Source organism: Phodopus roborovskii, unplaced genomic scaffold (genome assembly GCF_943737965.1).
Source record: "Phodopus roborovskii unplaced genomic scaffold, PHOROB, whole genome shotgun sequence".
In the NCBI taxonomy this organism is placed as follows: Eukaryota; Metazoa; Chordata; class Mammalia; order Rodentia; family Cricetidae; genus Phodopus; species Phodopus roborovskii.
The window spans coordinates 7,805,325-7,832,551 of NW_026126599.1; the positions used below are offsets into that span (position 1 = coordinate 7,805,325).

Consider the following 27,227-nt stretch of genomic DNA (forward strand, 5'->3'; position numbering starts at 1 on the left):
AGAATTTAAACAAAAGCAAGAGCATCCCAATCAAGCTGTAAATCTCAGCATAGTCAGGAGAAGGAAGCTGAAGAGAGAGAAAGCGATGTCTTTTGAGCTAGGCAGGCATGAGAGCTCGCCATCAGCAAGCAGCTACATGGCAAAGGAAGGGAGCCTTGGAGTTGGAGGACGAGTGACCAATCCAAAAGTGTCCAGGTTTTGTCCAGCATTGCCAGGGGGAGAGAGAGATGAATTACATTTTCCGAGTTAGTGCTCACACAAGCTTGGACGAAACAGAGGCACGGTAATTCTGTAAGCAGCCCACTGAGGCCAAGCTTTCTGGAAAGCAAGAGCGCATTACTTCAGCAAAGGGATAATTATTCCTCCCATCACTTTAGTGAGGCTTAAGGTGTACTGGCTTTCCCAAGCAAGTCTGTACCAGGTAACTGGCTAGCCCAACTGGATTAACTCCTAAAGAGGAAAATAATAATTTACTAACAAGTCTATATACACTGGGAGAAGAGAAGGTACACCATGTGGCACAGATTGACATTTGCTCAGAGAGTCCCCAAACCTGACCTAGGGTGCTGCTCACAGCCTGCCCTGTCTTAGCATTGACCTTGGGATATGGGTGGTTACCAGCAGTTGTAGGGAAAGGGGCCGTAAGGAACCCAAGCCCACATGGATCTCAGGCCCAAGTACACCCAGTGTTCAGAATATGAGGTCACGTGTTCACCAGTTCACCTTTGGAGAAGCCTAAGTTCACATATTTATCAGAGGGGCGTGGCTCACCTGACATCACACACAATGGGCAGTGTTGACTCATTTCCCTATGTCTGGGTTATCTCACAGGAAACAGCACCACATCATTTCCTACAGGCACGATTGAGGCGCCAGCCCCTCCAAAGGCCCTGGGAAGTGCAGTATGTGTGGGCATGGCTTGCCTGCCTTCCCTTTCTGGGGTCCCACATTTTCATCAAGGCTGGACAGGTTTCTCTGAAGGGTCCCTGTCCTAGGTTATCCTTGCTGTGATGAACACTGTGACCAAAAGCCACTTAAGGAGAAAGGGGTTTGATATTTCATCTTGCAGGTTAGACCATCATCTAGGGAAGCCAGGGAGCCAGGAGCTAGAAGAGAACAGGTCAGGAGGGGCTCTGCTTACTGACCGCCTCCCTCTGGCTTGCTCGATCAAGGTCCACCTGCCTAGGGATAGGAGATCCCACAGTGAGCTGAGCCCTCTCTATGCCAATCAGCAATCAAGAAAATGCCCCCCCAGACATGTCCATGGCCAATCAGGTGGAGGCTGTTCTGAGGTCCCTGGTCCCCTCCTCCCAGGAGTGCCAATCAGCCATCAGTCCCTCTGGTCTACAATGTCTTCCCCATCCCAGTCAGTATCAATCACTCCATGTGCAGAAAAGTGGGCTGATGACATTTTAATATGAATGAGCTGCTCTGCTACATATTTGCATAATTAAGCCTTTTTTCCCTCTGCAGAGAATCAGAGCCTTTTTTCCTGCTACTTAGGTTTCTGGCATCTGCAGGTAACTAGGAGTTATTTTCAGGATGAAGAGAAACCTGAAATTACAGCAAAGCATAAAAAGACCTCAACCTGAAAGGCAACATGACTTTGTTGTCTTCCATGTTATCTGGGGCAAGGCAGCACCATTTCTGTATCCCCTACCCTACCACACCCTATAACTCCTATTGCCATGGAGGTCTGGAAGCTGTCCTTTTCCAGAACATTCTAGGATAGGAGAGTTCTACCTTGATATCAGAGGAGCACATTCTGGAAGGCTCCTCCTACCTGACCCCTCCTCCTTTGTGTATTAATTGTATCATCCCTCTAAAGACCTGGCAGAAATAACCTATGGGGAGAAGAGATTTTTATTTATATTTTTGGCTCAAAAGTTTTCAGTCCGTCAAGCCTGGGGTGGGGGACTGAGTCATTCATTCACCTCAGGGTGGAGCGGAAGCAGAGCTGGAGGCCTGGGTCATGCTCAGCTCAAAGGGCACCCCCCCCCACTTTAGTCTGGACCCACCTTCCACAGTTCCACTGATCCTCAATAGTCCATTCAATCCTGAGTCCATCACTGAATTTACTTGTTCATTAGGCTAGAGCCCTGGAAACACACCCAGAATCATGTTACGCTCATCTACTGGGTATTTCTCAGTCCAATTAAGGTCACAATTATGATTAACAACAAAATATCACTGATCTCTCCCATCTCCTTTGCCTCAAAGCTACACAAACCTCCTCTTTTCATTTAGGAGAACCCTGTTGTCTTTGCTGAAGGAAGTCCTACCCCGCTTTAGCACTTGATGAGTCTGCTTTGACTCAGCCTTGACTTTGTCAAGTTTTTTTTCACGAGAGAAAGACCCAGGACATGCCTATTTCCCACACCAACTTGGAAGTGGCAGATTCTCAAGGTCAGACTGTTTTGAGGAGTTCTGGGATAACCCCAGCAGTGTTTATAACCAGCTTCAGGCTGAAGGCATAGAAACATCCAACCAGCTCTGCAGCCTCTCAAAGACGTGCAGGTGTCAGCTGCGCTGCACTACTCCAAAGGCTGAGAAACTGTTTTGCTTTCCCCCATGAATCCCAAAGTCTACAGGGCCCCACCCCTGTCCAGTCCTGGCAAACTAGATGCTGTTCTGGGCTCAGCTTGATGCAAAGCAGACACTCAGCAGGGGACTTGGACACACACTGGCTCCAGAGGAGGGATTTTAAACAGCAGCTCTCTGGACAGGGCCACTGTGCTGTGCAACTCACTAGGAAGGGGTGGGGACCTGCTTTCCCAGGGAAGACAGAAGAACACGCTGTAATTCCGGTTCAAGGATTTGGGAGTGTAAAACAAACAAAGACTCCAGTTCCCACATTCCAAAGTCAAGACGTTATGCAGAGATTGAAAATAGGTTGTTCAAGGTGACATTGTGGGCTCTGCAGCTAGGAAGTGTCTCTAGGGCTGAAAGTTTCAGTCCCTTTAAGGGAAAACTGACCACAACAGCATGCACTGAGGCTTTGTTGGATATAGGAGCACATGGCAGATGTGCCAAATCCATGATCTCCGCATCCATATAGTTTAAACATACACATAAAATATGTATTAGTTCAACAACATTGTGTTTCAAAGAATAAATTGAGGTACAGGTTAAAAAAAAACAAAACAAAACAAAAAAAAAAAAAAAAAAAAAAAAAAAACTCTCCTGAAACTAACACCACCACCCCCAGGACAGAAACTCTGGCAAATAAATTTTTGTGCTGTTGCCTCATAGAGAAGGAGGCTGCTCTCCAGAGGGGTGGTGATGACTACCCAGGGTAAATGTCTTGGAGTTTTCTTGCTGAGACAGGAGCCAGGGTCTTCTACAGAACAACAACAACAAAAAAAAAACTACGTGTAATTTGCAGATAATCTCTATAATGAAGATGCTGCAGACAGAGTCCTGCACAGCAAGCTCCTTGATGAATTCGGGTTTTACAGAGAGCGGTGGAGGTGGGGGGGGGGGGTGCGGGCAGCTGAGAGAAAATCGCTGATTATGTGCCTCAGCCTGAAGGCCCGAAAACTTGGGAGGGTACCCTCCTAGCTCCCACCTGGTGGCACATCAGACTGAGACTCAGTGGGAGCCCTGGCTTTTTTCAACAGTCTTCATCTGAACAACTGTCAATGGAATGCTCTCGGGTCCCCAATTGCTCCTAGGTAGGTTATCCAGCCCTTGGTGGGAGGGACTGATAAAGAGGCAACTGGGAATTCAACATTTCTGAGTCTCCAGTCCCATCTTGCTTCTTTGTAACAAGAACACTAAGAACAAGTTCAAAGGTGGCGGTAACTGGCAGGCGTGGCAGCAGCTGCCTCGCTGAATATGCCCAGATTTTGAGGCTGTACAGAGCACAGCACAACATGAAACCAATAATACAAAGAATTTTTTAACAAATTTAGTACAGAATAAAGAGAAGAGAAAGGCCAGCTCTGCCCCATCATGCCAATGGAAGCAGAGGAAAGGCAAACAACTCCTTGCTTGTATGAGCTATAACCCTCACCATCTTAAAAACAAATCAGGCACAGATGTAACAAGTTCAGGCTCCCCATCTCAGGTAAGTTAGGAACAGGTGCAGGCTCCCACAGTTGGAGCATGAGTTCTAATAGGTCTTAATAATAAAAGCCCAGAGTCAGATATAGGGGGAAATGCTGAGAGGTCAGAGAGAAGGAGCAAGCCAAAGCCATCTTTACCTCGCTAGCTTTCCAGCAGAAAAGATTGCAAGTTCTTGTTTCCTCCCACCTATATTCCCTTCTCTACTCAGCCATCTCACGTCCTGTCTGTCTATACAGACCGCCAGACCTCTATGCTTAGCTAGTGGCTAGCTCCACCCTCTGATCTTCAGACACACTTTATGTATACACACAAGATATCACCACAGTCTCAGTATGAGCTAGGGAGGACAGGGCACAAATTGCCTGGCTGAAGAAAGGAGAGTGGTCAGCCCAGAATGGTCCTCATCCTCGGAACCCTTCGGAGCCCTCCGTGTAGGCCTGTGGCATCTTTGATACAAGGACTGTTAGCAGTTAGACCCAAGGGCATGATGGTTACTTAAAGCTTCCTCTTTCCAGCTGGCCTTGCTTTTAACATTAGAATGTGGCAGAAAGCCCCAAGAGTGACTGCCTAGGTGGAAGTGAACTTCTGGTAGATTCTCAGCCATGGACTTGCAAAGTCACGTTGATTCATTCGGGCTTAATGTTTTTAAGCAACTGCCAAGCTAACTTCCAAAGTCGAGGTGCTATTTTATGCTCCTTGTCAGCTAGCCTGAGGATTCCAGTTTGTCACTGCCACTGTCAACACCAACGTTTGTCACCGTCACCTTTAGAAGGATGCCCATGTTAGTGGGTGTGAGTTGTTATTTCAATATCACACACCATTTTTATTTATTTATTGTTTACTTAATATGTATGAGTATGCTTGGGTGGATGTCTGTGCACTGTGTGTGTGTGTGTGTGTGTGTGTGTGTGTGTGTGTGTGTGTAGATTGTAAATGTTTGACACTTCACTGTTATAGATTGTCAGAAGGCTGTGGCCACTGGAAAGTCTGAACCTGGCAGTGATGGCTGAAGTACAGTGAACCCAACCTTGTCCTGCTCCGTGGGTTCCATCCATGCTTGGCGCTGTTCTCTCTGGATGAGGTCTTCCTCTTCACACTCCTCCTACCTTCATTAAAGAAGAAGAATATGCAGGAACTCATTTTCCTCTCCAACTAGCCAGAGCTGGGATCCTGGGAGACACCCTCAGACTTAGGCACCTTGAGGCACTGTGAGGACCATGCAGAAAGGTGCCACTTTTTAACGTGCAGAATGGGAGGATGGCTGCCAGAGCCTGCATCCATCCCCCCTGAGTCCTCTCAGGCATCCCTCCCTCCTACCTCACCTAATTCTGCTCTGTGTTCCCCACAGCAACCATCTGGGAATGTTTCCCTCAGGGAGAGGCAGTGTGAGCTCACATTCCAGGACTCTTTCCACCTCACCTCCAAGCAGAGTGGCAGATTAAAGAGTTAAGGGAAAGGGGTTTAGGAAGAGAAAGATGAATGACACAGGGCCCTACCCCCACATCCTCCCCCCCACCCCATAGATAGGGCTTCTGGGTTACTGAGAGCATTGCCTCCTCCAACCCTCCTATGATGCTTCCCTGAGCCACTGAGTAAACACCTCTTAATAGGCAGGGCTGCAGGAAGGTCATACGGAATGATAAACAGCAATCACTCTCAACTAGAGTGGATGTTTGCAAGGCTGCGCATGTTCCAAAATAAGAGCCCTACGTGAAGGTAGAGTCCTCAAGAGTGGGCATCCAAGGGCACAGGAGGGGCCTGCTGAATCCCGGTGACACTACCAACCTCACACTCCAGCTATCTCCCAAGGCTTAGGCTCAGAGCCTCATTATGCAAATTAAAATCACGGTGGCTGTTCTGATTGGTACATTAACACCTCTGAAATTTAGATTAAGGAAGGTCATGCGAAGTGGCAAAATTCACCAGGGAGTCTTTTCTCGTTATTGTTTAATGTGGCCATTCTAAAAATTACTTTCCCATAATCACCCACCTCTGCAGGGGCAGAGCTGTTCTTGGCAGCCTGCTAAGTACAGTTTCTAAGCAGCCAAAAACCCCACAAAAGCCTGGGGTGGTGTGTGTGTGTGTGTATGTGTGTGTGTGTGTTCTTTTTAAAGGACAAGCTATAAAGGATTTGTTCTCAGACATTCTCCTGAAAGCAAATGGAGTGAGTTCCAAGCCTCATCTTGCACATTTAGCTTAGAAGGGAGTCATTTAAAGGGGGCACTTGCCTTAAGTGTGCATAACGTAAGATGTGCATTTATCAAAAAAGATAAATTATGAATAAAGATTAGCAGGGATTATCAATAAGGGTCTTCAAAGTTCCTAAGACTCTAAAAAAAAAAAAAGATTTATTATTTTATTTTTCATGTATGAGTTTTTGCCTGAGTATATCACATGCATGCAATGCTCACAGAGACCAGAAGAGGGCATCAGATTCCCCTTGAACTAGAGTTGCAGGCAATTGTGCATCCTAGGAACTAAGCCAGGTCCCTGTAAGATCAGTGAATTGCTCTTAACCACGGGGCCATCTCTCCAGCCCCTCCTAAGACTTGTAGTAAAGAGCCAAAACAAATAGTGGCCATGTAGGAGGAGGAAATGGCCTTACAGGAGAAAAGTCCAAGGATGGATACTCTAGAAAGCTGGGTTTGAAGCAGCTTGCAGGAGGAGGCCAATTCTACCACACACACACACACACACACACACACACACACACACACACACGCACGCACGCACGCACGCACTCTTTAGCCCCCCAGTTAAGGACCAGGAGTCAGCAGAGCTTTGAAGACTTGGTTCCACTCCTTCCTAGATTCCTGTTTCTTCTCCTAGTGTGTCAAGCCTCAAGGAGTTTAGAGAATTGTGGCTATGTAAGATCACTTTTTTCCATGGAATTAAAATATTTTGAAATACAGAGGTGGTAAAAAAAAAAAAAAAAAGCTAGCTGGTCCATTAAACTGTCAAGTTCAGCAAAATGGTCATATAATGTTCTCTTTCTTTCTGTGGCAAGAAAGCAGCCTGGCAAATGATGCCATAAAGACATTCAGAGTGCCTGTGTTTATTTAATAGGCTGGGGAAATGAAAAAAAGGGGGGTCTCCCAGCATGCCTGGTGGAAAATAATTGCTGACAGGTAACAGCTACCAGAGCAACGAGGAAGGAAAGTCCGGTGAAGAGAGGAAAGGAAAAGCTTGCTTCGCACAGCTAGGTTTTGTTCTATTTCTTATATTCCAAGAAGAGAATGTATTTGAAGGCCATACTTTATGTACTGGCTTTTAGCACATGTGCTGCCTTTTCCACGAATTTGTTTCTCTCCCTCCCTCCTTTCTCTCTCTCCTCTCCCTCTATTACTGTTTCTTGCTACCTCTTTTTCTCTCTATCGCTGCCTCTCTCTCTCTCTCTCTCTCTCTCTCTCTCTGTGTGTGTGTGTGTGTGTGTGTGTGTGTGTGTGTGTGTGTGTGTGTGTTCTTCCCTGTTGTTGTGTGACAAGACTTTTCCTGGGGAAATGCAGCACATTTCCACTCACCCCATGTAGCAAGATAAATAAATGACCCAGAGACTGATATTGGGGATCAAGCTTCAAGCTGAAGATGAGAAAAGCAAAGCAGATGGCCACTAGCTCTTACTCGACCTCAACTCAGACTGCTCCCGACTTCACCGATCCTCAGATTCACTCAGACTGCTATGCTCTCCTCAATGTGGCTAGAGACTAACAGCTTCACATGAGACCCTTTGATTTTTATACTTCCCTAGTGCTGGGATTAAAGTGCTGAGATCTCATCTTTGTGTGAGCTGTTTGTGTAGCTCAGTGTGGCCTTGAACTAACAGAGATCCATCCACCTCTACATCCTAAGTGGTGGGATTAAAGGTGTGTACCACCACCACCTGGCTTCTAATGTGGCTGGCTTTGCTTTCTGTATCCTTAGGCAAGCTATAATAATCATAAATAATATATCACCACAAGCCCAGATAAGGATCCCATGACAAACTAAAATATAGATACTACCAAAGTCCAACTTGGCGAACAAATGAGTTTTACTGGGATTCCTTGTAGAAATATGGGTGAGGAGCAGAAATGACCCAAGGACAGCAAATCAGCAAGAAAGACCTACCCCAGCATGGGTGATGATTCACAAAAGCTGGGGACCTGTTGCACACTGCAGGGCCTGCAGGCAGGCCAACAGATTGGGGAGTGCCCTTTCAGAGTGCCTCAGTTCATCTAAGCCTCTTCCAGGCATCTCAGCTGGTTTCTGCTTCTTCCCAGCAGGTGGTCTGGTCTCAGAATTTTTTGCAGCTTTGTCTGCATCTTCTTTGCGGCTTGTCATGTCTGACTGTCTTTAAAGCATTGGATTTCACTAGTCTTAGAGGGACCTTCAGCTTTGATTGCTTTTTATGGCAGGGAGGGGCCTGGTGAATCTGGTGAGTTTCAGGGACTTCCTGAAGCTATTTTGAATTGTTTACTTCCGACAGAACACCTACCTGACAGAAACTCAGGGGAGGAAGGATTTACTCAGATCTATGGTTTTAGAGGGAGTGTGTGTATGTGTGTGTGTGTGTGTGTGTGTGTGTGTGTGTGTGTGTGTGTGTGTGTGTGTCCCCATAACTGGGCTGGCTATTTTTACATCAATATGATGCTAGTGATAGTCATCAGAGGGGAAGAGGAAACTTCAACCAAGAAAACACCTCCAAGAGATCAGGCTGTAAGCAGACAAACCTGGAAGGCATTTTCTTAATTAGTGAGCTCCCAACCCATTGTGGTGGGGCCACCTTTGGGCTGGAGGTCCTGAGTTCTATAAGAAAGCAGGCTGAACAAGCCATGGGGAGCAAGCCAGTAAGAAGCATCCTTCTATGACCTCTGCATCAGCTCCTGCCTGCAGGTTCCTGCCTTGTGTGAATTCCACCTCTGACTTCCCTCAATGGACTATAGTTGTACCCAGAGTCAGGACACCCAAAGACCACCAAGAGACCAGATCTGATATAAAAGCAAAGAATATTTTCTTTATCATTCCAGCATGCTGGGGCCAACCATCCTACACAAAGGCAAGATGGCTACTACTCAGAGAAGGAGACAGGGGCTTCTTTTAAGCCTTACTGATGGGAGTGTCTAAGGAAGTTAGCACATTTTAGATATGATTGACTTAAGCAAATGACAATTATATTAATGCATTCTAATTGGCTTGGGCTAGTCAAGAGCTGGTTGGGGCTACAGTTTTCCATTTTTGAGCAGGCTTGGACAAGTCCCAGGCCTTGTCCTTGAGATGCTCTGGAGGTTGGCTCCTGCCTGGCCTGGCCTAGTACTGCATGTACCAGGCCTCCTCCTTGCAGTTGGGGGTGTTGGAGATTGATTGTCCTTTATTTATGGCTTTTCCTCAGAAACTGCTTGTTCAGTCTCAGGACTTTAAAATTGAGGCCTGATCTCTTGGAGAAGACTGGGCTGCCTGTTATGGCATCTGCTCAGCCTTTTCACTATGATTTGGGATATGTAAGGCAAATAAACCCTTTTATCCCCAGGTTACTTTTGTCATGATGTTTCATCACAGCAATAGCAACCCCCAATAAGACAATAACTGCATCAGAAGTGTGATGGGAGATGTCATTCTGTAAATATGTTTCTCATACCAGTTAATGAACAAAGAGGCCAATAGGAAAGCAAGATAGGCCAGACTAGGAGACAAAGAGGATTCGAGGAAGTAGTAAAGAGGAGTCAAGATGGAAAACGGAGAGAGCAGAATGCCGGCGGCCTCTCTCTCCGGTAAGATAAGAACACATGGAAATACTTAAATTAACAGAGATGGGTTAATACTTAAGACAGAGCTAGCCGATAAGAAACTAGTACCTGGCCAACAGAATTATATCAAATACAGCATCTCTGTGCATTATTTGGGGCTGGCATGGCGGTGGGACCAGACCGGTGGCAGGAAAAACCTACTCCATAGAGAAGTGTATCACTTTATCAGGACTGGCAAAGATCATGATGATGGGGGAAAATGGTGGAGACCATGTACATGACAACAGGTAAGTAAGCAGTGAGTGAAGTCAGAGCCGGCCAGGGTGAGTACAACCTTCAGAGGCCCACTCCTCGTGACCTACTCTGCCAGCCAGGGCCCACAGGGTACAACCTGCAAGGAACAAACCTTTAAAACATGAGCCTCTGAGAGTCATTTCAGATTCAGATACACGGCCTCCCTTCTCTTTATCTATCTCTTTCCTTCCAAATTCTTTCTTCTTATAGTATGTTAAGACATAGCTGAGCCATTTCTCCAGCCCCCAATTTTTACCAGGGTTAAAGAGATGGCTCAGCAGTTAAGAACACTGACTGCTCTTCCAGAGGACCCAGGTTCAATTCCCAGCACCCACAAGGCAGTTAACAACTGTCTATAACTCCAAGATCTGACACCCTCACACAGCCATACATACAGGCAAAACACACAAAATAAAAATAAATAAATTTTTAAAAGAAACCCATTATCAATCTCATAAATAAATATTCCTTAACAAATATATATTACATTTATTTTATGTTTGAGTGTTTGACCTGCATGTATGAATGTGTACTACCTTCATGCCTGTTGCCTGCAGAGGCCAGAAGGAGGCATCAGATCCCCTAGGACTGGAGTTCTAGATGGTTATGAACCACCATATGTGTACTGGGAATGGAACCTTGGTTCTGTGTAAAAGCAAGAAATGTTGAACCATTTCTCCAGCCCTTGATTTTTAACTCTATTTATTTATTTTGTGGGGGTGACACACTTGTCATGGTATATGTATAGAAGTCATAGGGTACCATATAGGAGTCAATTTTCTTTATCCCAGGGGTCTTGGGTATTGAACTCAGGGCATCCAATTTTGTGGCAAGATCTCCCTACACACTGAACCATCTCACCAGCCCACATATGTAAAGATCTCTGGACACAAGGACACGCTTCACTATTTATTAGCACTGTTTAGATAAATGCAATTGAAGGAGATTTGCAGAATTGATTTGGTACCAGGACAATGCACTTTCCAGATGCCCCTTGAGAACAAGACGGTTGTTTTTGGACTTATGGCAGAATGCTGCCTTCACATTTCAACAAGCATTTCCTTGGCCAGGCATCATGTTATTCACAATTGTCTTCTGGGAAGAAGTTCAGTTAGTAACATACAAAAAGCTGCTCTTTGCCTGTGAGAAAAAGCAAACATTACAGATTGGCATCTTATGTATGCTGTGATCAGTGCTGTAACTGTAATGTGGCTAAGAATAAGGACTCTGCATTGCTTCCCACATAAACCGAATCCTTTGCTATTCTTCCTTTTGTGATCTCTTCAACCCCAATCTTTCCCGTGCAATATGTACCTCTGCAGCTAGGGTTTCTCACTCAATAATGCTCCAAAGGACTCCCCACTAACTGGTCTGGCTGTGATTAAATTTTTTAATGGCTGAAGATACTATGAGATAAAAATTGATTACATTGTTTCTCTATGGGGACTATTACTCAACATGAATAATGCTGACATAAATATCACATATAATATTATGACACAATGATATGTATTTTTTAAATTTTTTTACTTTTTTGTTTTTTTTTTTTTTGGGAGGGGGGACCAGGGGAGAAGGCTCAGACAGCCCTGAGCTCACTTGTAACAGCTGAGAATGACCTTGAACTTCTGACCTTCCTGCCTCTACTACAACACACACAGCCTCTACATGTGCTGACACACACACAGCCTCTACATGTGCTGACGGCACTGTTTGTTTACAGAGTTTATCTTTTAATCTACTCAAGTGTCTGGCACTAGATCTCTGAATCCCAGCCCTTCATCTTTCCCTCTACCGAGAAAGGCATGTGGCATCTTCAGTGTGTACAGGGATGCCACACCATAGAAGTCCATTTAAGGTGTTACACATCAAATATCGCCTGAGTTTATTGCTTGGGGTAAATTCTTCTATCTGGAAGTTTGTTTGTTTTCTTTTCATTCTTAAGGCTTAAAACATTTCCCAGACCAGCATCGGTGACTTACTGTTGTCTCATCCCTTGTGCCTGGAACTTAATGAACGGTTCCACTCTGCACAGGGAGGTTGTCCTTAATGCCAGAGATGCTTTCTTATCCCTCAGGGTTAGCAGCCACTTCCTCATCATTCCTCGTTCCCTGGATCTTCTTTCATATGGGTTAGCTTATTCGAGATGAAGTCAAGAAAGAATCAAGCCTCTCTCTGGCAGCCTTGGCATTCTCTCTCTCTCTCTCTCTCTCTCTCTCTCTCTCTCTCTCTCTCTCTCTCTCTCTCTCTCTCTCTCTCGGTCTGTTACCTAGGCGGTTAATGCTAGTTTCAAAAGAGACTGTCTTCCACCCATTTACTAGCATTTCATTGTTCTTGTTTGGTTTTGATACAGGGTCTTACCATGCAGCCTGAAACTCACTCAACAGACCAGGCTGGCCTCAGAGTCACAGATCTGCCTGCTTCTGCCTCCAAAGTGCTGGGATTAAAGGTGCCCACCACCGAGTCTGGCCATTTGTTAGTATTTTTCAGTGCAATTATTTATCATCAATTAATCAATGTTTTGAATATTTGTTAATTACTCTTAGATGTTCCTCAGTTTGGTTCAGGTATAACCCAGCCTTGTAAGATCTTTCTAGACTGTTCTCCGTGGCTTTCCTCTCAGAGAACTAGGCCTTACTAGACAATATGACCAGGTCCACATGTTAGATCCCTTCAGGTGGCACCATGCTTTCCAGCATGCTCTGCAGAGACAGAGTAATCAGGACCCTTTCAGAGTCTGCAAGGTCACAAATGTTTTTATAATAATGTGGGCAAGGTACATGCTGTTCCCATCATTTTGAAATCTGCTTTAATGATTTAAAAAAAAAAAAGGAAAAAACGCTGCTTCTTTAGTATGAGTCAAAGCAACTTCATGCAAATTTATCAACTGTTACTATGTCACATACTGAGAAAGTGAAGAATTAAAGACTCAGCTTCACTGAAAAGGTCAGCCACACTGGAGGGAAGCTGGCCTCCCTCCCCAGCATTGTGGTAGCCAGGCTGCTCTGAGATCACCCTGCATCTTAGTTAGGGTATCTCTTGTTGTGAAGAGACACCATGACCATGGCAACTCTTATAAAGGAAAAACATTTCATTGGGCCGGCATACGTTTTCAGAGGTTCAGTCCGTTGCCATGGTGCAACATGACGGCATGAAGGCAAATATGGTGCCGGAGAACCTGCTGAGAGCCCTTAACATTTTGACTCACAGGCAAGAGGAAGTGTTGTGGAACACTGGGCCTTATCCCGAGCATCCATTGGACCTCAAAGCCAGTCTCCACCGTGACATACTTTCTCCAGCAAGACCACAGCTACTCCAACAAAGCCACACCTCCTAATAGTGCCATTCTCTTTGGGGGCCATTTTCTTTCAAGCCTCCACACCCTCCCTGTAATAAAAGTCAACACTTTACTTTAGAGAAAGAAAGGAGGTTGGGAATGAAAGCACACCAAATATGCACCTGCACTTTAACAAGAGCTGTGACTGAGGAAGAGGAGAGACACACACACACACACACACACACACACACACACACACACACACACGCACGCACGCACGCACTCGTGTCCGTCCCACTGAGTTTTAGCAGGGTTGCTTGCATGAGCATGGGTAGGAGGTTATGACTGAAGTTTGGACAACGCCATCAGCAGTTACACACTGAAGACAGTGACAGTCCTTCTCTTCAGCCCCCATTAACTGTCCATATCCCATAGCAAGGTGGGGCAACCTACCCACTTCCGTGATGAAACGGTGAGGTGCCCAACTTTGTGAGGGTAAGGAGTGTAACGTCCTAATTAAAGAAACAGGGAAACTGGTTTTGTAGTGTGCTAGGAAAGGAACTCAGGTCCCTGAAAGAGCAGTATGTGCTCTTCAACCCTGTGCCATCTCTCTCCAGCAACTCGAAATGCAAAGGCACACGATGATTTCATAGAAGGTTCTGACTTTGCCTCTGACATGTCCCTATGATTTGTGAGGTTTTAATGGTGGTTTCTGAGCCTGCTGCTGAGATCACCACCCAGGCACGCCTGGCTTCCACCCAAGACAGCACTGACCTGCCTCAAGGCAAGCGTGTGATACCGAGTCAGGTCCTGTGCATGTGGCCTGCTTCCGATCCACGGTTATCCACACTGCAGCTGCTGTAAAGAAGGCACTGGTACACTGGCCCATCAGGCTTCATGAGAAATCACAAGTCAAGGGGCTGGAGACTTGGCTTAGTGGCTAAGAGCACTGGCTGTTCTCCCAGAGAACCCGGAGTTCAATTCCCAGCATCCACATGGCAGCTCACAGCCATCTGTGACTCCAGTCCCAGAACTCCTGATACCTTCATGCACATAAAATAAAGTTGAATACATTTTCTTTTAAAAAAAAATCACAAGTCAAAAAAGAAAATGTCCTTAATTTTGAGATAGCTATAGAGGGACATTCATTCAGCCAATGGACACCAATGAGAATGACCGCTAGGGAGTGTAACACCTCGAAACCTCCCTGCCTGGGTGTTCAGAGGCATACAATGGTAGTAATTGTCTTCCCACCCCCTAGTGGTATGGGGTGATGTGCTTAATGTGGTGGATTTTTTTTTATTGCCAATCTGATAAATAACTTACCTTATAAATCTGCTGTTTATAATCTCTTAGAAATGGTTGAGGCTTTGTGGAGCCCTCAAAGCCAGAGGCCGTTTTTCCTCTCCTTGTAAATCAGTTGGCCATCCATTCCCCTACACATGGAATTGGGGTGGGGGGATGGGAGGGGAGGGTGTTTAGAGTGCATGTGAGAGGGCAGAGAGGGAAAAAGGGAGGGAAGGAGGAAAGGAGGGTTGGGGGGGAGGGAGAGGGAACTGGGATCGACATGTAAAACAATAAATTAAATTTAAAAAATGCTTTGACTCCAAAATTTAAGTTGAAGGACAAGTTACTGGGGAAAAGGATTTCTATTTTTATTTCCACAGAAAATGAAAAGATGTGGATTCCTTCCAGACTAATGAGGTTTGATCACGCCAGACCGCCTGAAACAGAGTACAAGCTGATCCTACATTCAAAATAGCTGGACAAAACAGCCCTACAGACTACAGCCAGGATATCTGAATCTTCTTCGAATCCCCCCAAGACAGCGCCCCTTACCAGCAGGAAGTAGCTTGGAAAGAACGACGCCCAAATTCCCAAATATTGTGTATAAATGTTTGTTTTCATTTAATTGGACTTTGTTATGTAAAATAAAATAAAATAAAATAAAAAATCAGTTGGCCATCTTCACCAGATCACCTACCTTTGAACTGTCACTACTGAATCAAGGAGGTTGTTGGTCCTGAGCCCCTGGTCATCTGGCTTGGAGAAGCTCTCAGTCATGAATGCAGCCCACAGCAGAAGTGCTGGAGTGGTCCTACTCAGTTCCCAGCTCCTCACCTGCCTGGACTGAACCTTCCACATGTTACTAATGTCTGCAAACCCTAGTTTTCATATATGTAAAATGGGGATAAAACACATTTAAAAATAGAGCATGAAAAATGCTTGTTGCCATCCGGTCCTCAGCACTCAGGGTACAATCTCTCAACTTACAGCACTGATGCTCCCAGAAGATAAAACGCCAGGTTTATACTAAGTTCTTTAGGGAGCTTGTTCAATTAGTCACTTTTCGGATGCTGTGATGAAACACCATGATGAGAAGTGACTTAAGGAACCATTCATGGTTCCAAAGGGTTAGAGTTCTTCATGTTGGGAAAGGCAGGGGAAGGGCGTGGTGGTGGGGCAGGAAGCTGATTGGTCAGGTCTCGTTCATACAGAAGGCAGGTCAAACAAGAGGCAGAGTGGACCCAAACACCCTGTCCCTGAGACATACTTCCTCCAGCAAGATCCCACATGCTGTAGGTTCTATAACCTCCCCAACAAGAGCCACTTACCAGGGACCAAGTGTTCAAACACAGGGCATGCCTGTGGAAGACTTCTCATCCAAGCCACCATACCTATCTACAGCTGTAAATGAAGATGACGTATGATGGATGAAATGGAAAAGACAAATCTGGTGTTTATAAACATGAAACAAGCTTTTACAACTGGCTTTAAGCTTTCCAGACAAATTGTATTTTACCCCAATTTTTGAAAATTAAGATTTTTTTCCTTTAAAATAAATGCCTTAATGGACTCTCCTTTCTCTTTCTAAAGGGGCTCACCAAGGAGCGGAGATTACTTCAGACGGGCATTGAGGAGATGAAATTGAGCGTTAGCTGTGGGTAAATATGTTTGTGTCACACACACAGGAAGAAGCCTCCGGGTCTGTGTATATGGCAAAGCCTATACTCACTTGAAAAAAGCCACGAGGTTCCCTGCACACCAACAACACATACACATGGCTGTCACTGCATGGCTGCGATTATTCCATGTCTGAGTCTAGAACAGCACTTCCTCCTCCCCACACAAAACAGAACACGGACGTTTCTGGAAATGCCTTGCTTTGATTTTGAGTGAGATGAAGCTCTCAGACATACATTATGCCTCAGCCTGAATTTGAAACATAAGCCAACACTGGGGTTTTGCAAAATGGAATTTAGAATAGAACCAGAGGTTCCACATTTTAATTACATCAATTTCATTGGGAGATACTAAAAGGTGAATTAGGATTAATTAATCGGTACTGTATGACAATAGACGGCCATGTTAAATACGTTTCTTTCTTATTTATTTGTTTATTTATTTATTTATTTGAGACAGGGTATCTCTGTGTAGCCCTGCCTGTATTGGAACTCGCTCTGTAGACCAGGCTGGCCGCATCCTGAGAGATTCACCTACCTCTGCCTCCTAAATATAAGTATGACCTGTTAAGAGGAAATTAAAACATCAAAATGATGAACTCAAGGCTGGGAAGCAGAGACCAAAGGTGCTGTAGACCAGGCAACCAACACACTGAAGAATCTCTGGGAAGTGGGTCTGTTTTGTAGATGTTTACTTCATAGATAACTTGAGAGCAATCACTCTTAATACACAGTGCTCCCAGTTTACACTCCAAGTGACCTTGTGGAGGAAGGGATTCTCTAACTCCATGTCCTAGATACAGTCCATCGTGGAAAGAAGCCAGGGCAAGGACTCAAGCAGGAACCTGGAGGCAGGAACTGAAGCAGAGGCCGTAGAAGGATGCTGCTCACTGGCTTGCTCCCCCTAGCTTACTCAGCCTGCTTTCTTAGACACCCTGCCCAGGGGTGGCACCATCTATAGTGACCAGGGCCTTCCCACATCAATTGTTAATCAAGAAAACGCCCCTACAGACTTGCCTATAGACCAATCTGACAGAGACATTTTCTCAATTGAGGTTCCCACTTCCCAGATGACTCTAGCCTACATCAAGTTGACAAAAAGCTATCCAGCACAACACTATTTTATATTGCTATTTTTATTTCGTTTTATGAGTGTTTCACCTGTATGCATGCTTGTGTAGCAAGTGTGCACCATGTACCCATGGAAACCAGAAGAAGTCATTATATCCCCTGGAACTGGGGGTGCAGATGGTAGTGAACTACCATGTGGGTTCTGGGAATTAAACCTGCATCTTCTGTAAGAGCACAAACATTGAACCAGCTCTCCAGCCCCACATAGCACTGTTTTAAAGAACTATATTTTGCTGAATGTCTACTGAGAAGATAACTAAATATCACACTGTATATAAATGACAACAAACCATTCTCTAGCACCACTGGTGACCAAAGCTTTTCAAATCCATCTAAATTGGCTAGGTAAGGACATGGTGTTTCATAACTCTAGCATCTTGTGCATGTTTATTATATCTTAATTATTTGTTGAATGAACCAATTAAGGTCAGTGTGTTTTATGGTATCTTTTATTACATTTTAATTCTCAAAAAAAAAAAAACTATAGTCCATGATGATCTGCTAAGATGAAATAAATATCCTAACATGATCATGTTTAAATGTCTGAGATAGAAACTAAAGATGTTTTACAGCCTGGAGGTGGTCACCATGAACACCATTGCCATCATAAATATTGTTAACGAGATGTCAAATTGGCAAAATGCCAGTGAGAATCCCACTGGGCTCCAGGTAATTCGGGGAGGGGAGGAAAAGCAGCTACCTGACCTCTAATTAAAGGACCACCTGTAATACAGTTCTATGTTCCACTTATATGAGATGTTTATTGGGAGGCTAATAAACCTCCTACAGAGTAGCATGACAAGTAAGATAAAGATCTTGCTTTGGACAACCTTATCAAATGGAAAAAATCCACCAGGCAAGTCCCAGTAGGGTGTTCTGTGAGGTTTCCAGATGGGCAAGCTGGAGAGATAGAGGTCATTTTATGCAGTGACTGAGGTCTGCTCAATGAAGTCGTCAAAGACAGACATGATCTCTGGCACACAGCAAACCAGTCATCGATGATTGGAAAGGTCTAACCAAAAAATCCAAAGAGAGAAATTGCTGTAGGCATGAAGGTGGGGGAGTGCTAGAAAGAAACACTGCAAGGAACACAATCTGTCCAATTTTACACTCAGACAGCTCCAAGGCTGGCAAGTCAACCAGAGAAAGAGAGAGGGAGAGAGGCACTCAAGAGGGAAAATATAGCTAACGTTCCTGTTCACACCCATCAGCCATAGCTAGATAGGTGTTCTAGGAGATACACACCATGCCTGCTAGATACTTTTTTCTCTTGCTGTGAAGAGGCGGCTTACAGTTTCAGAGGTTTAGTCCATTGCCATCACAGCAGGACATGGCAGCTTGCAGGCCGACCTGGTGCTGGAGAAGGAGCTGCGAGTGGAGGAGCTACATCTTGATACAGTTTATTCTGGCTTATGGTTCTAGAGGACTAAGTCTGTCATGATGAGTAGGCGTGTTAGCAGGCAGCAGGAGAGGGCAGCTGAGAACACACACCTTAACTGCAGGGGTGAAATAGAGATGGTGAACTGGAAGTGTGGGACGTTTTAAACTCCCAGAGCCTGCCTCCAGTAACAAACTTTCCTTCAGCAAGGCCATGCCTCCTAACTGTCCCTCAACACAGTACCACCAATTGAAAACCACGTGTTCAAATGCCTGGGCTTGGGGGGCCCATCTCTCATTCAAACTACCCTAACCAAGTAACTCACATGTGTTTTAAAGTTGGTGCTGGGCATGATCTCAGCACAAGGATTGTTCCAGAACAGCCTGAGCTACATAGCAAGTACCAGGCCAGGCTGAGCTACAGAATAAGACTGACTCAACATATTAAAAGTTGGAGAAGCCACGACAAGATTACTGGCTCTCACTCTGGGCTCCTTGGTAATCCTACTCTCAGAGGGGCTGCTGTAATAGGTCTGAGGATTTTTAAAGCTCAGGGTGACTGGACTATATTACCAAGGCTGGAGCCCATTGGTCATAATCAACTCCATCTCTTTATAGACAAGAACAATGTCCAGGTGAAAAGGTGTCTTGCTCCAGGTTATAAAGCAAATTTGCAAGTAGAGCTAGCAATTCCAAGATCCCAAGCTGACTTGGGGCCGCCTCCACTACCCAAGAGCCTGACACTTCCACACCCCAAGCCCTTTATCTCTGCATGTAGGAATTGGCAGAATCCTTTTTTTTCCAAGAGTGTTCCTGGGGAAGGGTCTGTGGCTCATTTGAAAGTGTCCTTACTTAGGATGCAAGAGCCCTCAATCCCCAGCACCACAGGTGTCTCAGCTCTTCGGAGGTAGAGACAGGAGGATCAGAAGTTCAAGGCCATCCTCTGCTATCTAGTGGTTCAATATCAATCTAGGATACATGAGACCTTGTCTCAGACGGAAAACAACAAAAACATTGTGGTTGGGATTTAGTGCAGTAAATAGTGATGCATATGATAAGGAGTAACAAGCTGAGGTTTGAGATGCTGTCCAGCACTGGGGTGGGGGTGGGGAGGATTACACATGACATGTGCACACACTTGCACATGCGAGCATACACAAGCACACACAGGAAAAGCTCGTGCTGACTTCCTAGATGCACTTGACTGTCTCCCTTCTATACTCTGTCTTCCTCTCCTCACCTTGCCTTCTTATACTTACTGAATCTGCTCTTGTCCGTCTTCCATAGAGCACCATGGGTCTCAGAGAGCAAGCTACCAGAATTACTCCCCCAGGCCCCTTGCCAGCCATCCTGCCAGCCCACATGTCACCATTTCCCAAGGCACTTCAGAACAGGCCAAAGTCATCTGCATTTTGACACACACAGGCTCTGAGACCTGTGGTGTTGCTTCACTCAGGAGCCCCCAGAGCGGACCCCTCATCCACTTTCCTGCTTTGTCCCTGTCCTTCCTTCTCTGGGTGAATCGTGGTAACATCATGTGTCTCCAGGTCTGCTGGAATCATTACAGCTCAACCTTCAGTCTTGCAGGATTACTAATCTGCACCGTGCTTGTGAGGTGGGTTGGTAAGTCATTGATAGGCAGGGAAAAATTAAAGCCATTATATCATGGTACCAATAACAATAAAAGTGGCTTGATTTATCATCTTGTCTATGAGTTCATCTTAACTGTCATTTTTTTTTCTAATTTTATGTTGATTACTCTCCTTTCTGGCTTAGCATTTCTGTACCACCCCCACTCCCACAGGCATCCCACACCCCCACCCCATCTCGACCCCCACCCCACCTCACCCCCTACCCTATCTATTGAAACATGTCTATTTGAAGTTTTGGGACTGTGTATCAGGGATTCATGATAGCCTGTAATTTAAAGGTGGAAACAGTCTATAAAGCCTTCGTGTCATAAACGTAGCGCTGTGGCCCTGAACACTGTACACTTTGCCATCTAGTGTCTTGGGTGTGATCAGTCAAAGCTTTGAGTCCCTTGCAGTTGGTGACCAAAACAATATGAATGCCTTAGGCGACATTGTGCTCAAAGCTATGCTTAGAGAGCAAATAGTACAGCCCAACTCCTCAATTCTAGTAATTTATTCAGGGAGAAAGGGGTGTTTCTATTTAAAATTATTTATACAAAATAAATAAGGTCATATCCTGTTAAATTGTTTTTACCATAAAAGAGGCATATTGAAATATTGTACTAAACTCAGAACCTCCACGAAAGGTTTTGGAAATACATGAAAAAGAAATTAAGTCTGCAACTATTTACCAACTAAATGACAAATACACAAATTGTAATATTTTGTCTGTGTCATTAGCTTGTTTCAAAAGAGCAGATGGTACAATACACAAATATAAAAGCATTTTCTGCCAAATGGTCTTCAGGATTCTACCAATAAAACATTTGTATAATTAAACAAAATAACACAAAAAATAATTTAGTACCATAAAGTAAATGTATGAACTGAATTTTCTTTTCAGTTTTACTAAGGGAGTCTATCTATGAACATTTCTATAGAAAGTCACAGATAAAATAACTAGTGCTCCAGGGTAAATAAACCATTTTGACAGTTGCAGACTTTGTTTTTACAATATTATGCTCTAAATATTGAGTTATCAACAAATCTGAAACATGTTGAGAGTAAGTAGAATTAATCTAGAAAAATACTGTGTCTGAGTGTATCATAGGCTTTTCATCACCAAGGTAAAATAATACTACCATCCCCCAAAACGACCCTTAGCCTAAGAATTTTACTCAGTGTTAGGACTATTAAAGATAATGGGGGGGGGGCAGCTAGAGAGATGGTTCAGTGGTTAAATGTACTGGCTGCTCTTCCAAAGGACCTGGGTTCAGTTCCCAGTACCCACGTAGTGACTGGCAACCATCTATTATAACTCCAGTTCCAGAGGATCTGAGCCTGCTTCTGGCCTCCACAGGTACTGTACACATGCAGTACACAGACATACACAGGCAAAACACCCATAGACATAAGATAAAAATAAATACAATCTCAAAAAAATTAAGAAATACAATGAGGGACTTTTATGGGAGCCACGGGGAGAAAGCAATGGTTTGAATGTAAAAGCTCCCCATAGGCCGATGTGTTTGAACACTCGGTGTCCAGCTGATGGCATTGTTTCAGGAGGTTCCGGAAGCATTAGGAGGTTGAAGTGAGTTATTAGGGGCAAGCCTTGAATCTGGACAGCCTGGCCCTACATCTTGTCCTCCACAACTTGCCCCATGGAGGCTGCAACCAGACTCACACCCCAGCTGCCATCCCACCTGCTGTGATGGACTGTGTCTCTTTGCATCTTAAACCAAAATAAACATTACTTCCTCAGTTGTTTCTGGCCAGGTATTTGACCACTGCAAAGGAAAGAGCAGCAATCCACATACAGACCTTTAGAAGATACGTTTCACCAACAGTTTAGCCTAGTTGGGAATTAAATGTGGAAAGAGGGTGAGTTGGTTTATCTCTCCTACTATGTCTCCCTAGGTATTCACTTACTAGACTCGTAATTCCCCAAGACACATTAATAGTATTTTGTCTTTAGAGGTCATTTGAATTAGATGGAGTCAGGAAGATGGGGTTCCCATGATGAAGGTGGTGGCTTTATGAGGAGGCAAGTGTTAACTAGCTCTGTCTTGATGCCATGTTGTACATCAAGAGGTCTGTACCGGATGCCAGGACCTTGGCACTGCAGTTCCTGGCAGACCTTTAAGATGAATAGACTTCTATTATTTATGAGTTGTATAGTCTGAAGTATTCATTCATCATAGTAGAAAATTAATACAACCCCACTGACCAAAAAGCCCTGTTCCTTAGTCCATCTCTGTCTGCCTCCCTACTCCATCGGGCCAGTGCCTGGCATTCTCTGAATTTCTACTGGACACAAAGCTCCCATGATGACCTCATTCTGCTGAAGGGTTTTGAGGTGTCCTTTCTCCTCCTCCTCCTAAGCACTTTGACATTCTCTTTCTGTCATCTTTGGTTTTTGTCTCTATTGTTCTCTCAGGTCTCACCTCCTGTGGCCATCTGAATGTCCTTATTGCACTGGTCACCTCAGTGTACTTTAGCTAATTGTTAGTACTTTTTACTTTATTACATTTTTTAATTTAAATTAAAAACTATCTAATTTTACATGCTGATCCCAGTTCCCTCTCCTTCCTATCCTCCCATCTTCCCATGCTCCCCAACCTCCAACCCGCCTCCATATACTACCCAGGGAGGGTGAGGCCTCCCATGGGGGGTCATCAAAGGCTGTTACATCATTTGGGGCAGGTGCTCCCCCATGGTTTTTTTTTTTTTTAACAGAGTCTCACTCTGAAGTCCAGGCTGGCCTTGACCTCCCAGACATCCTCCTGTCTCAGCCTTTCAAGTACTAAATAATAGGCACAAAATCCACTAGCAATCTACAGACACATAATTATGATATAAAATGAAAATGCGCAAAGTTGGCTATGATATCAAGAAACAGAATTATTTTTCTTTACATTCAAGGGTTAGAATAAATGATGCAGAAAGAAAATTATTTTTAAATGATATTTATTATTAAACTGATTAATGGGAAATTAGCCTAACAAATGAAACAGTTTTGAGCTAGTCTAACAATATTTTCCATAACCATTAAAAATTTGCTCTAGGAGACTAATGACAGAAAAATTATTCAATAAAAATGAATAAAGAAGACATATACCTATAGCATGATCTGACTACATAAGACACAGCACATAGGAACTGTCAATGATGTCTCTGTATTGTATTAGAGGTGATCTTTTTCTTTATATATAGTTTTTGTCTTTTAAATTTTTACAATTCGTATATATTACTCTGTAATCAAGAAAAATAGACACATAAAATAAACTATTGATTCTATAACATTTGATTTCAATAACAAGTCCAGTTGTATAAAGAACACCACAGCCAAAGCTGATTGTTCATGAGGAAAACCATACTGCATCGCAAGATGAAGTATGACACAGTAATGAGTTAGGCATTGTGACCCTGTGTCAGCAGGGGTAGCTATGCCTGCTTTGACTGGCTTATCCTGCCTGCCTGGTATAGGCTTATCTCTAAGACCACTCAGGTGTAGCAAGAAAGCGTCCCCATGTGGGACTCAGTAAGACTAAGGGTGGAGGGTGTTAAAGGAGAAGACCCCATTAGCCTTTCCATAGAAATCAGTAGCATGGTCGATGCCAAAGCTCCAAGTGAGACTAATTCAAAGCTCACTTGCAGGCAGAGCAGCACAGAGCAGCTCTCAATGACCCCAAAGACAGATTTCCAGTGCGTTCTCACCAGATAGTGCTCAGATCTACAACAGAGGCGTTCTTCACAGGTTCAGTAAGAGTTCATCTTTCTTCTTGTGGGAAAGATAATTTCATTCATTACAAGGTCTGCTCAAAGAGAAAAGGATGTTCAATCAACACACTCATGTTGCTCACTTAATAGAAGGAGGAGGAAGAAGAAGAAGAAGAAGAAGAAGAAGAAGAAGAAGAAGAAGAAGAAGAAGAAGAAGAAGAAGAAGAAGAAGAAGAAGAAAAGCCCTCCTTTCTCCTTCCTGCAACCACCGAGGTGCAATGGATTCCACAGTCAATTTCCCAAAGAGGCCAGCGCTCATGACTCATCTTTATTTTTTGCGGAACATTTATCAAAAACATTCTCCAATGTGCAGGCTGTCAAAGGACAGGAAGTGAGAAAGCCCTCAAGAATCTGGGATTTAGAGGGCGCCTCAAAAACACAGCAATGTAAGTTTCCATAATGTGTTCTCTGAGCATATTCATAAATTAATATTAGCAGCATGTGATAAAATAGTGCTCTTACAAGGACTGTTTTTAGCCTTCAGTCTCTTGGCCATCTCCACTGTACATCCTTCCATCATTGCCTTGTGAAAATGGATCAGGGAAAGTCACAGCTGTTAGGTACCATGGCAACTGAGGTTGTCACTTCCAAAGGCATGTGAAGTTTAATATTGGGCACAGGTAGATTTTCATCTGTGTTCCTAATGTTGATGCTCAAACTTCCGTCAGTTAGTCTGCTATGGTACCATGCTTCCTGTCTTACCTAGCGGTACTGTAAAAAACGACGGTGAGTACAGTTGTTTAATCGCCCCTAAAGAGGGCAAATTCAGGTACTATTCATCTTATCATTATTTTACAGTCACCAGTATCTGTTACAAAGCTTCTTCCATCTGCGACAAAAAAAAAAAAAAAAAAAAATCTAGAATCCAAATGTGTGCAACATGGCTTCACAACACAGAGAGGTACAGATGGCTAACAAGCTGATGTCTTGCGCAAAATGATCCCAAAGCAAATGGCCAAGAAGACGTTTGTACTACTTGTAACTTCTCCTGCCTTTCTTGGAGTAATAAAAAATAAGAGAGAGAGAAATAATAAAAGCAAATGCCAGAAACGAGATGAAGACAAGTAAAGACTTCCGGGTGTGAAAAAAGCTGCATTCGGTGCACACGGTGTACTCCTCTGGACAAAACCTTCCCTTTGGTTCAGATCCCAGGAAGCCACTGTTGTCCACAATTTTCCTATAATGTCTCATAGATGGTTTGGGCTCAAACTGATTCGCAGCATATCGATAAAAGCCAAACTTCGGAGCTGAACGATCACTAAGCGAATAAGCAAAGTAGCCACGGAGGTTGATTCCGTCCAACACATAGGCTGGGAAAACAAAAGGCAGGAGAGGATTACTGAAACATTTTTGCACACAATTCAGCCCTTTTTACACAGCTTGACGATAAAGAAAAGCCTCAGTACCATCCAATAAAACTTCAGGCTCACCAGAGTTCACTGGGAAGGTTTTGCCCAAGAACAAACAGGAAACTATCAAGACAACATGGAAATACACTACACAGTTGGTTTTGCACAATCAAACCTACACTTGCTTTATTTTTAGCACATCAAGCAGTTAAAATGGCTGTAGGGACCTCTATCAGGAGATGAAAGGACAAAGGAATTGTGGCACCCGTACATGCTGGGGTTTTGTTCAATGAAAAGATGTCACTTGCAGGAAAATGTATACAACAGAGATCATAATGTTAAGCAGAGAAGGCTTACCTTTCAGGGCCTCGTTTACGTAGTTCTCAACATAATAGGTTCTCAGAGCGTCTTGCTCGTCGTGGGGATCGTCATCTATGCCATTGGCGGTCACATACATGGGGAGGTCTCCGTATTTGAACCTCATCCAGCTGAGCACTTTGCGCAGCCCCCAAGGCACCACCGCCACCTGACTGGGAGAGTTGAGCCACGTGATGTCAGTCATCTCCTGTACCTCCAGGTAGTCGTTGTATTTTATCGGGTCCTCCTTTTCCCAGTCTACAAGGATGGTTGTGTAATGACTCAATGCCAGGAAGTCAAAGGAACCCCGGATCAGCTTCTCTTCGTCTTCAGTGAAATAGGGCAAAAGGAAATTGTTTTTTTGGTTCAGCCAGTCTCTCATCACACGTGGATAATCTCCAGAGCCAAAAATGGGCTCTGCTAGCCAGCCAATATCAAATTCCAACACTCTCTCTGCCACTTCTCTGTCCTTTTGAGAGAAAGAACAGGCCGGTTCTATCCAGTCGGCCTGCAGGGCAATGGATATTTTACCTTTCTGAGCCGCCCTAAACTTCTCATCGTATAGGTGCCAAGCCAAGGCATGTGCTTTCAAGAGGTGATGCCCGGCGCGGTAGGTCATGTTCCGTGTGTTGGGCTCATTTATGGTGATCCAGAACTTGACCCAGTGGCCCAGCTCCTTAAAGCACAAGTTCGCATAGTCTGCAAACGCCAGGACTGTGTGCGGGTTCTCCCAGGCTCCATGTTTGGCCAGGGCATGAGGCAGGCCTTGGTGCAGGGATGCTGGTTGCCACAGGGCCACCACTGGAGTGATGTTGGCGCGCACCAGCTCGCTGATTACGCAGCGGTAGAAGTGAAGAACCGTACGGTTCACTTGGGTCTGATTACCCAGAGGCAAGATCAGGGCCCAGTCCAGGGAGAAGCGAAAGTGGGTGACATGAACTTCTCGAAGTAAGGCTATCTGAGGCCGGATGGCAGAGAAATCAACACAGTAGGGTTTTCTCTTCTTGCCTACAACCCCGTCCACTTTAATAAGCCTCTTACTGTGATGCACATCCCAAAGGTAGATGTTTGGGTCGGTAAACTGGGAGAGAGTGGTGTCCACCTACAAAGAACCAAGCAACTGTTACCTACCTGGATAGACCCGAAAATACTCAGAAGTAATAATTTCAACAGACTTAGCAAGCAAGGGTTGCACAATTAGGCTCTCATCCAAATGAATGCTTTAACTGCTATTTACGAGAAAAAAAAAGTTACTCTCCCCCCTTCTTAAATGCATG

General features: G+C 44.5%; 1 protein-coding gene across 1 annotated transcript in view; it reads right to left on the reverse strand.

The window, feature by feature from the left end:
• Window positions 1–24,339: 24,339 nt before the first annotated feature.
• Kl (klotho) overlaps window positions 24,340–27,227 on the reverse strand; it is a 33,459-nt gene continuing 30,571 nt past the window's right edge. Inside the window, exons 4-5 of the mRNA XM_051205291.1 lie at window positions 25,951–27,052; window positions 24,340–25,554 (exon numbers count right to left, since the gene is read on the reverse strand). Of these exons, the coding sequence (XP_051061248.1) occupies window positions 25,217–25,554; window positions 25,951–27,052 (1,440 nt within the window). The 3' untranslated portion in view covers window positions 24,340–25,216. The remainder of the gene's footprint in view (window positions 25,555–25,950; window positions 27,053–27,227) is intronic.